Source organism: Cyprinodon tularosa, unplaced genomic scaffold (genome assembly GCF_016077235.1).
Source record: "Cyprinodon tularosa strain WSP-4 unplaced genomic scaffold, ASM1607723v1 ctg48, whole genome shotgun sequence".
NCBI classification, from domain to species: Eukaryota; Metazoa; Chordata; class Actinopteri; order Cyprinodontiformes; family Cyprinodontidae; genus Cyprinodon; species Cyprinodon tularosa.
This window is the reverse complement of record NW_024039207.1, coordinates 52,684-66,295: the sequence shown is the minus strand read 5'-3', so window position 1 is coordinate 66,295 and position 13,612 is coordinate 52,684. Positions and strand designations below refer to the sequence as shown.

General features: G+C 40.8%; 1 protein-coding gene across 2 annotated transcripts in view; it reads right to left on the bottom strand.

The window, feature by feature from the left end:
- Window positions 1-13,384, bottom strand: part of LOC119794423 (activin receptor type-2A-like) — a 76,389-nt gene extending 63,005 nt beyond the window's left edge. For both annotated transcript variants that reach the window (XM_038301977.1, XM_038301978.1), the window contains exon 1: window positions 12,508-13,384. In XM_038301977.1, coding sequence (XP_038157905.1) covers window positions 12,508-12,562 — 55 coding nt within the window. In that variant the 5' untranslated portion in view covers window positions 12,563-13,384. The remainder of the gene's footprint in view (window positions 1-12,507) is intronic.
- Between the last annotated feature and the right edge of the window lie 228 nt (window positions 13,385-13,612).

Sequence of the window (13,612 nt, the reverse complement as noted above, 5' to 3'; positions counted from 1 at the left end):
CTGCATACCGCACATTCTTCACAGGGGGAGCCATGGAGGGCCTCGTTATCTCTCGTAGGGTACCAGCTCCTTACATTCAGTCAGGGTGGTTTGTTTTTGAAGCGACTTGGCCTCAGAGCTCCAGGTCTGAGCTGAGTTGACAGCGATGCCACGACAGAACCCATGCTACAGAATTACCACCTAAAGTCAGCCCCACTATGAGTCACCGCACAGGTATGCCGTCTCTTTTAGAGCCCAGGCGTCAATAAATTGCTCTCTTCATGCAGCCATCAGATGACCTCGCTGACTCCAGCCTTCATGTATATTTAGTGTGAACTAACGAGAAGCCAGTCACGAGGATGCATAGCCAAAATAAAATGCTGACACTCTCTAGCATTTTTTATTGAGATTAGATTACAGGTGGAGCAGAAAAGAGCAACATCAACAACATGATGACGAGCCCGCAGCATCACCCGGTAGGGTTGGGAATTGAAAAGATTTTCACGATTCCGATTCCCTTTTCGATTCTATGAAACGATTCGATTCTTTATCGATTCTTTTTTCGATTCCAATTTGGGGGGAAAAGGAGAACAAACAGTTTGATTATCAGAATCAACTTTGTTTACTTAACTATTGCACAATCTTACAAACTCAACAAGATCAAGATGTCCACAGGAAATGTGAAACTGGAGTAACATCTGTGTTTAAATGAAAAATGAATACAAGAACAAACTTAATAACCAACAATGTCTAATAACAAATTATGGGATAATAACCTATTTTAAATAACAAAAAATACTAATTATAAAACAGTAGTAGGGAAAATTAACACTTCTTTTGCAGAAAGATGAGCATATCTGCTTTGAAGGATACGGGATCTTTCAGGGCTTATGGTGTCTCCAGCCGTGGAGAACACCCTCTCAGATGGGGTGGAGGAAGCCTGCACACAGAGGTAGTTTTCAGCCAGTCCAGATAGCAAGGGCAGCGTATCTTGCTTGTTCCACCACCACAGTGTGGCGCTATCCCTGCAGGGGATGGAGGGCAAGCTTTTATAGAGCTGGATTTCCTGATCTACCCTCTGGGCTAAGGAAAGACGGGGCTTTGATTCACAAAGTGACCGCAGCTCATTGTCTTCCTCCTCGAATTGTTCTTCCAACTTGCATAACTTGCGTAGCTTACGTAACTTGCGTAACTTACGTAAAAAACGTGACGTAAGTCGTGCTCCCCAGAGCCGGCGCTCTAGGCTCTGGAGCTGCGGGAATCGAAAAAAGAATCGTTCAGCGAGCTGCCAAACGATGCCATGGAATCGGAAAATACGGAACCGGTTCTTAACAGGAACCGGTTTTCGATTCCCATCCCTATCACCCTTGGAGCGCACCGGGAGATGGCTCGAAACAAAGAGACGGAGAAAGAAGGGGAGCATAAAGCCTGAAATGAGAGCATGATGAATGTACAGCTCGCAGTTTTTAATCAGGGATCAAAGCGGGGCCCCCTTGGTCGAAGCAGCCAGCCAGTCTAGACTCCAACTCTCCCATGCACATAAAGCAACATCTGCAGTACGCATTAATTACAGTAAAAGGCCGCTCTGGACCGATCGCCAAGGCACCGGTGCAGCGAGATAAAAAGAGTCCTCCAAATCTAAAAACTCTTCCCAGCGAGGATGCTTTCATCCAAACACACACAACCCCTGGAAGGAGGCAAAGCCTAACAGGCAAACAGCATGTGCAAACATTACCTTTTTGCATCCGATATCAGCACCCTGAGAAATCTCCATTGATCTGGTTTTCCTCAAGCAGCAGGTTGGAATAAATCTGTCCTGCTCAGAAATCCCCTCAGCGGTTGCTACACAGGTTTACATTCAGCTGCAATGAATGTGGACTAAAAGGAAATTTGCCTAGAATTAGTTCAAATTGGGTTCAAACTAAATCCTTCATCCATCGCCGCTAAATTGAACCGGTGGAGGATCGTCATTCCCAGAACCAGCAGGCTTTGAGTCAAAGCTTCAACCTCATCGAACCTGAGCTCAGCTTTGTTTCCCTAATGAGGCAGCAGTGATACTCGGCCCTGAGACACGACGGTCCAGCTTAGTTGGGCCCTGTGGGGGACGTCGGGACTAGGTCTGGCCTTAACAAATACACCGGTGCTGCTGGAGCCCCATGCATAATGCAAGAGGACATATTAGGAATAGATAGAGGGGAAGAAACAGGACACAGAGCTCTTTCAGAAGGTAGAAAAAAAACACGGCAGGAGAAAAACGTAGTGAAGCAACATTTAGAAGCTGCTACTTGTTCCATAAAGTCAGTTGACCGGTCACTTTTTCAGCAGATTTGTTAAATAAAAAAAAATATTAGATACCTCTCATCCGTACAGCTATATATCTAATCCTGTGTGTAACTTTAAATCCTGTGAGGATTGGATAAAATCAACAACCAATTCAAACTTTGTAAACCTAATTCCTTATAGTTTACTCCAGAGAGTGTTTACTTTTCTATAACGGGAAATTTTACTTTTACCTTATTGGTTGCTTGGTTTAAAAAAAAAAACTCACAAAGAAAAGGGTTATTTTACACAAAAAAATTAACGAAAATCCAAACACACCTCTTTAACAAACAAAAGTATGGGTAGCCAAACAGGTTCCCTGAGCAACTCCTTCAACTGGATGGTGTCGGTTGTGCTGAAAGATTTAGCAAAAAATAAAAATTGCTATTTTTTTCATGAATCATTGCAATTTTATTTTCATATTTTGCATTAACTAAAGGCATGTAGGTGTTTTAATATTAAGTTTAACCGTATTCCTGAACATGAAACTTGCTTATCCAGAGTCCATTGTTGCAGGATTTTACAGTTGTTCCGTCTACTCGCATGATTGGATCTGCATGCTAGCTGAGGTTGGGAATTGATAAGATTTTCACGAATCCGATTCCTTTTAGATTCTCGTATCAATTCTGTTCGATGAAAACGCATTGCTAAACAATTTCGGGAAATAAACTCATCTCCCCCTGATTTAAATAAAAGAGCGCCACCTTTCTCTTGCTCCCTGAACTGCGGAGCAACTTCGTAGCATGTTTGGTTACATCCATTGCAATAGATAGATGTAAGAATTCCAGCTACCAGTAGTTCTAATTAAACATGCTAGCAATGAAGGGCTGGATTAACGAGAAAGGCACACTCCCTTAGTAACCCCAAAGAGAGGTAGGAAATTGGCTTATTTCCAGAAATGGCATCTGATTTACTAGGAACCACATTAAGCACAGCCAGTGATATAAAACTAGCTACTTACCACCAGAGTTGCCTTCCATGCTGGTTGTAATTTTAGCTTCTGTCCGGAAGCATAAAAAACACGGCATTTGTTAAAATGTATGCCATGTTCTGTGCGCAGATGTTTCTGCATGTTGGATGTATTTCCTCCTGCGGATGTTATCGCCACTTTGCAATGATTGCAAAGCGCATCATTGCCATCTTTCTCTTCCTTAAAATCAAGCCAAACTTCGATCGCTTTGACCGCTTTTGTTTTGTTTTGCTTTTCTAGACTTACTCCTGGTCACATCGTACTTGCTTATTGAATGCAGTGTTCGTAACTTGCGTCAAAAACGTGATGGAAGTTGTGCCGCCCAGCGCTAGGCTCTGGTGCTGCCTGGAATCACTAAGAGGATCCGGTTCTGTACAGGGAACCAGTTTTCGATTCCCATCCCTAATGCCAGTTAGCCTCGTGGGACCATCCTGAACTCGCGAACTTTCAAGGTTTCACTCGCAGATCAGTCTGGAGACTCTCTGTTAAAGAAAATTTGGAGCCGTTCACCAAACGAACGTCCAATCAGCGTTGGCTTCGAGGCGGGTTGAGGTGTGACGCAACGAGAAGCGCGACAGTTCAGTCTAAAGAACATGGCGGCTTCAGCCGATGAAACTAACGTTAGCGTGGCTATCGAGCAAGTTTTTTCGGAATTACAGAGTATTTCTTCACTGAAAGAAGAGCAAAACACTGCTCTGGAGGCTTTTCTCAGAGTAAAGGTGTTTTTGCTCTTCTCCCGACTGGTTTCGGCAAGAGTAGCCTGGCTTGTGGTTGTGTTTTCGTCGTCGCTCTGTTAGTACGTCATATGCTTCGTTGATCTGATTGGTTTATTTGGCCCGTCTATCACCAACATAGGCCAATCAGCTAACCAGTATTTTCACCCCTTCCCAAAATTACTTCAACGGAAGGTTTCCAGATGGATATGCGGAGCAAATCCATCTGGCGGAGTCAGGTTAAATGCTAGCTGCAACTCTCAAACCCACTTTCAGCATAATTAATGTCCCCTGGAATTTCATGATTTTACTCCTGTTAAAGGTAATGTAACCGTAATTGCGCTTTGGAATACTGCAATTATATTTCAAATGCTACCAATTGCCCAACTTTAATTTTGGGTAATTTTGAGGAACTTCACAGATATAAAACAGGACGTTTTTTTTCTTAATTAGCAAGAAGCTAAGCAAATTTAAAAGAAACTGAGGTTTGACAAACCCTTACAAAGATGCAGCTTGAAAAATTGGGGAGGGGTTCTGAGCAATAATAGTAACAGTTAAGGCCTGCAGGCTCAGAAACTGTTTAATACACATTTATGTGATAGATTAAACCCCTAAGAGAAGTTGCCAGCAACTTCACACCCAAATGCTTTTATGATGAATTAAAGTTGAGCATAAATGGGAGTTTATTTTGAGGATAAAATAGTTTTTCCCCAAAGTGCCACTCAGTTTTGCAATCATTATACATATATATATATATATATATATATATATATATATATATATATATATATATATATATATATATATATAAAACCTGTCATCTTCAAAAATAACAAATATTTTTGTTAATCAGAAAATAAATCATAGCACAGACATTCGATGTTAGCTTCTTGGCAAAAATAATAAAACTTCATGAAAATAACTCAACTTCCAAAGAGCGATTTGCTTTAATTTAATGAGGGGAAAAAAATATTACTACAATTAACTTTATAAGAAAATATCCTGGTAATCCTCTATGACAACAGAAAATAGCCCCGTAAAGATGAGAAATAAACCCCTTGAAGTCAAACAATGCGTGCTGAAACAGATGGGGGGGAGAATCGGGTCTCTAATAGGTAAATATTTACCTCAACGGGCAGAGACACACGAGTTTCTGTCAGTTTAGATTAGCATTTAGGTCACGTCGTGTCGTCTAACGATTAACAGTCCAAGGATGTCACAAAGTTTGTCATCTGGCGCAACAGTAATACTGATTTTATTAGGAGATTAAACATCTATCAGACCATTAGTGGGGCTACAGGGGATTAAACACAGTAAAAATGACCCAGAGAGAAACGTCTCAGCAACATTTTAAATAAAAAAGAAGTGGTGATTATAGAAAGATCACTTTATCCCTTCGTTCTAATATACATTTTAGTCCGGATGGATGTGAGCTACATAAACTGGTTAATGCGCTGACACAGTTTCCTAACATGAAATGTGGTAACAAGAGGATTAAAACAAATCTTCAGAGTGGAGGCTCAAATCTCTGGACGCTTTGTTTGAGATGAAGATGCAATAAATATATATATATATAAGCCTGCAGCAGAGGTCATGTGCAGAAACGAAGATCTGCAGATTGTCAGCCACTTGGAAGGAGGAGAGAAACTCCCAGCCTGAACAAACCTGTTACAGTAAGTGGCTGCTAAATGCAACGTCATAACAGGTCTTTCTCACCTCTTTCTCTAAGATTTTTTACAATTTTTTACCTATAGAGCTTTAAGTTAAAACTACAATTATTAACACCTCTTAATCACAGACTGCAGCATGGATGAGCAGGTAAATGGATGGAGGTCGACGCATAATACCGACACAGAGTACCGGTAACTTTAAACAGGCTTGTTCTGACAATCTTCTTTACTTTCTAAAACCTATAATTTGCAACTTGAGAGAAGCACAAAGATTTATAGACTGATTTACGATTAACGGGCTGTAATCATTATCCCGTGCAGGATTATACTCCAGTCCTCAGGTCCCTTCATTGGCTGCCCATCCAACACAGAATACATTACAAACTTTGCCTCCTCACTCACCAGTGCATACATGGAACTGCCCCGGCTTACCTCAAGGAACTCCTCACACCTCACAGCGCCTCCAGAACCCTCCGCTCCACCACCTCCACCCACCGACTGCACCAGCCAAGAGTCAAGCTCTGCACAATGGGAGATAGGGCCTTCCAGGCAGTTGCCCCACAACTCTGGAATGGCCTCCCAGAGTCCCTTAGGGTCCCACAGAGTGTGGAGGCGTTCAAGAAAGGCCTCAAGACATTTTTATTTAAAAAAGCCTATGAACATTAGTTAGTATTTTATCTGTGTGGTTTTATGGTTATTTTACTGTTTTGTTTTTACTACGTATGTTATTTTACTGTAATGTCTCATTTTAACTATGTATACTGTTTTTATTATACGGTTTTGTTTTAACTATGAATTTTGTAGCACTTTGAGATTTTTTTTTAAATGTAAAGTGCAATACAAATAAAATGTATTATTATTATTATTATTATTATAATACCCAGACAAAAAAAAAATACAACAATCTAACCAACAATTAAGGGCAGGTTAGACTTCTGCAACCGCACACGTCAAATGTCGCTTGCGTCTGGTCGTGAACCAGTTTTGCTGGTATGCTTCTGCAACGTCTGTCTGGAATTTCTAGGGACGCAGAGCATTTTCCCGGCAAAGCACAAGAGGGAGCCTTTTCGAGAACTTTTGAGAACTTCGGCGGCGCTGCAGGAGTGTTTATCTTCCAAAACAACCATGGCGAAAGATATCATGCTCACGGAGATGGATCTAGAGTTGCTAGACATCGAAGAGGAACAGGTTCTGTTAATGGAGTTGGCAAAAAGACCGATTAACCTTTCGTCGTAGTTGTCCATTGTAGTTGTTCCCCATGGTTTTTAAAAATGGCGCGCCCCGACACTGAATCGAGAAGGACGACCACACAGACAGCCGGAAAGGCATACCAAGGACCAATCACAGCTGCTTTTTATCCGCGCACCTCCGCTTGAGGTCTGCGGTCGGCAATAAAGATGCGCACAAAGAACACACAAACTGTTTCTGCTAGAATTAAAATGTGTCGTTTTATTCCACCACAGTAAACAGCAAAGCAAGCACATCAATCAAGGCACGGTGCTGAATCCAAATTATATTGTCTCAATACAATTTATATTGTACCCCTACCGTGACATAAGGATCGGAGGGCCGGTCGATCCTGGCAGGGCAGCAACCCGTACTTACGCAACCCTAGCAGACCCTGCTAGTCCCAACCGCCATCCGTCATTTATGCCACACTTCAAAGGAAATATCTTTCACCCAATCAGGAAAAGTGATCGCTCCCTCTCACGCCTGGAGCGCATGATTACAGAAACCAAAATATGGTACTGGCACCCCCACCGAACCCACCCAGGACAGCCGAAACCAAAAACATTATTACATCATGGTAAGAGCATGGCACAGAGAGCTCGTGAGTAGAGAAACAAATGATATCATGCTCTCAAGGAAACAGAAACTTAGATAATGAGAGTGCTTAGGTAATAAGAGTGCTTCATTTGTGATACAAAACTTGTATGATTGTCAAAGAATATAAAATATAAAACCCATATATATCAACAACGACAGTTGCTGAACCTCTGCACCGGGGGGCGTGGTCACGCACAGAGACATATTAGACGGTTGAACCATAAATTGGCCTTAACACCACATGAAGCGTAAATTCATGGTATGGGCCTTTTAATCAATATGTGTACTATAGGTTATATTTTTTTTTATCAAAAACAAAACGTAACGTAACATTTGATTTGTTTTCCTGATCAAAACATACTAAGCTTACTAAAGCACAGCCGTCCTTTCAGTATCACGGCCTGAAAGAACCTTTAGCGCAGACACAGACGAGGTTTGAGGTCCGTAAAAAGAGCACTTTCACACGCCGTTTATGCGATGGAGTGGAGACCACCTTAGATGAGGTTTTACTTCAAATCTGACAGATATACGGGCTCTGACTCATAAACCAGAACAAAAACTCCACCCCAGCCAGTTCCTTCCGACCTCATCAGATGAAAATCACTCCCGGCCAAGTGCTCTGCCCTTATCATCGGCTTCTTGGTGCCATTGTGAGCCGTGCCAGTTCCACTCAGCTTTCCCAGAGAGTTATTATCCCACTCTGAGTGGAAACCATTCATTTCCCCACTTCAGACGGTAATGAGCAAGTAGAATAATCATCTGCTGCACTCTGCAAAACACAGACAGCACCTGGCTCACACTCAGAGCAACCCTGACTATTACCCAATTTCAGAAAGCTTTTCATTTTCACCCAAACGTTCACAGACACTCGAGGTGCGTCACTGCGAGCGTACCCCTGCTGCGACGAGAGAACCCGCTCCCATCCCACCCTTTGAGGTTCAACAGGAGCAGCCTTTATGTTGACAAAGTCAGTTTTTCTGGGAATAAAATGACGACAATGACCTTTTCCAAAGCAGTAAGGAAAATTATGCCTGCAGGCTTAATTTCTGTTTTGCAACCTTCGATTAGGCAATTCACACTTCAAGGCAAAGCATCAGGTAACACAAGAACTTCACTCTAAAAAGCACAAGTCGAAATCCCTTCTCAACCTAGGTTCAAAAGGAACCGAAAGTAACCTAAACCTCATCTTTCTGAAATTTTATAGTTAAATCAAAAACAAAACACAATCTAAATGTACCAATCTTAGAAACCCGATTATCTCACAGATTTTTTTCCACAATGTTTTTCAACTTATGGATAAAAGTCAAGACTAGTAGCGGCAGATCTCGCCGTCACACAAGAGTTGGCTTACACATCCATGTAAACAAGGTTTCGCAAGAAAACCGAACGGAAAAGGAAGAAAAACCCACCAGCACTTTGTGGTCGACCTTTTTACCCTTATTATCTACTGATACCGGTTTAACTTTGGGTAAAATGAGGACATACAAACAGGTTTTTAACCACCATGGAGGAGGGGGCGGAAAATGAACTGAAATCTGTGAAAGGCTACAAAGATCTAACAGATTGGGGTTAGTGCTGGTATTTAGACAGCAAAGATTTTCCATGGAGCTGTTCTAACAGTGAAAAGTCGCTTTAAAGACGCAGAAATAAAAAAAAAGAACCTGTGGTGGTCCCACTCTGCTCTACAGGGATGAATGTAGACCTAAAATGTCCTGATAAGAGTCCTGATTTTGAGTGTTCATGTTTCCAATTCTCTTTCTCCCAAAATCAGATGCTAGATCCTCTCCTATGGTTTCCTTCAAATGTTTCAAACTGTTTTTGTCCTAAAATCCAGATTTTTTTATCTAAAAAATCTTTTCAACAAAAACGAAAAGACCACAGAAAATTCTGTACTTCAAGCACATTATTTGATGAAATATCCTCAAAAAAAGTCAAAACTTGCATCTAAATAAAACTGCTTAACGTTTCCTAACAACATGCTAATGTTCAAAATGAAAAAATTTTTGTGTTTTTTTTTAGGTGGTTTCAATTTGCATATTTAAAAGCTGCAACTCATCGTGTCTAACCCACACAAGTCTTCCAAAGATGATCGTTTGCTTTAAGACTCATCTAAACTCTGTCCCATCAAAAAAAAAAAAAAAATCACTGACCTTCTGATCATTACTCCTTGAGTTCCACAAGGTTCTGTCCTCAGCCCTGACATTTTTCATTTAGTAAACACAGCGCATTGCACACAAAAAATGGTCTAAACTGCATTCAGGCATTGGTAAAAATCTAAATATTACAAATGAACTGAGGGGATGTTGTTGTGTTTAAAAAAACATATATGCATATATATATATATATAAACACATATATACACAAACACACAGACATATATGTACACATATATACATACACACACACATATATATATATATACACACACACATATATATATACACATACACACATATACTTATATACACACACACACATATATACATACAAAGATATTTATATATATATATATATATATATATATATATATATATATATCTTTGTATGTATATACTTATATACACACACACACATATATACATACAAAGATATTTATATATATATATATATATATATATATATATATAAACACATACACTATATTGCCAAAAGTATTTGCTCACCCATCCAAATTATTGGAATCAGGTGTTCCAATCACTTCCATGGCCACAGGTGTATAAATTCAAGCACCTAGGCATGCAGACTGTTTTTACAAACATTTGTGAAAGAATGGGTCGCTCTCAGGAGCTCAGTGAATTCCAGCGTGGAACTGTGATAGGATGCCACCTGTGCAACAAATCCAGTCGTGAAATTTCCTCGCTCCTAAATATTCCACAGTCAACTGTCAGCTGTATTATAAGAAAATGGAAGTGTTTGGGAACGACAGCAACTCAGCCACGAAGTGGTAGGCCACGTAAACTGACGGAGCGGGGTCAGCGGATGCTGACGCGCATAGTGCGAAGAGGTCGCCAACTTTCTGCAGAGTCAATCACTACAGACCTCCAAACTTCATGTAGCTCAAGAACAGTGCGCAGAGAGCTTCATGGAATGGGTTTCCATGGGCGAGCAGCTGCATCCAAGCCATACATCACCAAGTGCAATGCAAAGCGTCGGATGCGGTGGTGTAAAGCACGCCGCCACTGGACTCTAGAGCAGTGGAGACGCGTTCTCTGGAGTGACGAATCGCGCTTCTCCATCTGGCAATCTGATGGACGGGTCTGGGTTTGGCGGTTGCCAGGAGAACGGTACTTGTCTGACTGCATTGTGCCAAGTGTAAAGTTTGGTGGAGGGGGGATTATGGTGTGGGGTTGTTTTTCAGGAGCTGGGCTTGGCCCCTTAGTTCCAGTGAAAGGAACTCTGAATGCTTCAGCATACCAAGACATTTTGGACAATTCCATGCTCCCAACTTTGTGGGAACAGTTTGGAGCTGGCCCCTTCCTCTTCCAACATGACTGTGCACCAGTGCACAAAGCAAGGTCCATAAAGACATGGATGACAGAGTCTGGTGTGGATGAACTTGACTTGCCTGCACAGAGTCCTGACCTCAACCCGATAGAACACCTTTGGGATGAATTAGAGCGGAGACTGAGAGCCAGGCCTTCTCGTCCAACATCAGTGTGCGACCTCACAAATGCGCTTCTGGAAGAATGGTCAAAAATTCCCATAAACACACTCCTAAACCTTGTGGACAGCCTTCCCAGAAGAGTTGAAGCTGTTCTAGCTGCAAAGGGTGGACCGACGTCATATTGAACCCTATGGATTAGGAACGGGATGTCACTTAAGCTCATATGTGAGTCAAGGCAGGTGAGCAAATACTTTTGGCAATATAGTGTATATACACATACACACATATACATATTCACACACACATATATGTACAAATACACACACATATATATACACATCTACACACACACACGCATATATACACACACACATATATATATATATATATACATACACAGATATATGCATATATACATACACAGATATATGCATATATACATACACAGATATATGCATATATACATACACAGATATATGCATATATACATACACAGATATATGCATATATATATATATATATATATATATATATATATATATATATATATATATATATATATATATATATATACACACACATAAATATATATATATATATATATAAACACACATATGTACAAATACACACACACATATGTACAAATACACACACACATATATGTACACATACACACATATATATATATATAACTACATACACACACATATATATACGTACATACATACATATATGCACACACAAGATAGATAGATAGATAGATAGATAGATAGATAGATAGATAGATAGATAGATAGATAGATAGATAGATAGATAGATAGATAGATAGATTTATTTAAAAAACAGTTGGAAATGCCCGTTTCTGTTAGTATAACTGCATAAGTGAGGGTTACAATAAGCTCCTGGCTACACATTTAGGTCAAAGCTGGTTTAATCTCAACTAAACCTAATTTCTGCTTGTTTGCCTTAGTTCAACAAGCGCGCATATTGAAAGTAATAACTGACTTGTACTATATGCCAACAAAGCTCACTGTAGACTCTCATTCAAATCACACCCGTCTAATGTTAAATTCAATCTTATAATCCATCTCTTTCCACTGCACAGCCCTTCTTTAAACAGACCCTTATTGTTTCCTAATGAACTTAAACTAAACAGACCCAATATGTAGCAGCATGTCTCACTCAGAGCTCCACAAAGGCCCCTTGAGGGCCTTAAGGCCCCATCTTGAGCTGACTAAATATGAAACATGCACAGCCACACAGGAGGCTGCAGGAAAGGTTGTGGGGATTTGTCTTTTTTTTTTCCACCCTGCTTTTCTTCCCCCGCGTCTGCATATGCATTATTTACACCCTGTCACAAGCCGAGCATTGCTTTATGCAGTAGTAATAAACATTGCATTGGAGGAGCATGCATAAGATACCCACCTGAAGAACAGGAGATGAGGAAAACGGCTATGGCCAGTTTTGTAGCGTCTCCCATTTTCCATCCGAATGTGTCCACAGAAAGGATGATTTATAAAAGCAGAAACTCCTCCAAAAAGATTTTTAAAAAACACAGAAACAATCTAAAATTGAATGTCTTGCTCCCCAAAGGAGAAAAGTATCTGGACAATGTACATATTATACTAAAAATGGAAGCTAAATCCAAAAATGTCCAGGAGTGGGTGAGAGAGGAGGGGGGAATGCTCGGTGGTATTTCCAGGTTTTACAGCGAAGCAATGGAGGGCGACTTGGTGGCACCAGACCCGCTGTTTTCATACACTTGCGAGGTCAGTAGCAGCATTCTGGGCAGACAAGCTGAGCGGCGCAGAGAGCTGAGCCACAGCCGGCCAGGGCTAACATCCATCGGACTCCAAACCAAGCGCACTCCGCTGCTTAATCAAACTTCTCGTTGAGCTCATAACCATAGACGTAAAATATCTTTTTCCAGCTGAATAAAAAACATCAAAGCCTCCTTTGAAGAAAACAGTGAATTAAAAAAAAAAAATAGTTTTTTTTTTTCTTTTTAATCCGCGGGGAAGCTCGAGCTTTACCCGACAGTCCAGCGGGGCTGCCCGGCCACAACCACAGCCGGATCCGACCGCTCCAGCAGGGACACAACCGATTAAAAGGCTTCCAGCGGAGTGAAAGGCAGCTCCAAAGTGGCCCAAACAACCGGTTCGGCTTAAATAAGTCGATGAAAGGAGCGGAAACACTATTTTGTGACGGAATTTTTGGCGTAAACTACAGTTAATCCGTGTAGGACGACCTGGATTTTCCAAGTCCGTCTCCTCCTCGGGTCGGGACAATTTCAAGATGGAGTCATTGGTCTGTGTCAAGTCTGCCACACTGAGCCATCCTGTTTCCGGCTTTGGTTTTCAAAATAAAATACAATTATTGAATTATTGAATTATTTAAAACGTCAGTCATCTCTGAAAAATGTAAGCTAAAAAGAATAATGGTTAATGTTATTTTACATTCGTTATATGGAATCTGAATTTCTAGTCAAATTAGAAAAAATAACTGGAATGATCTACAATGGTGTTCTGCA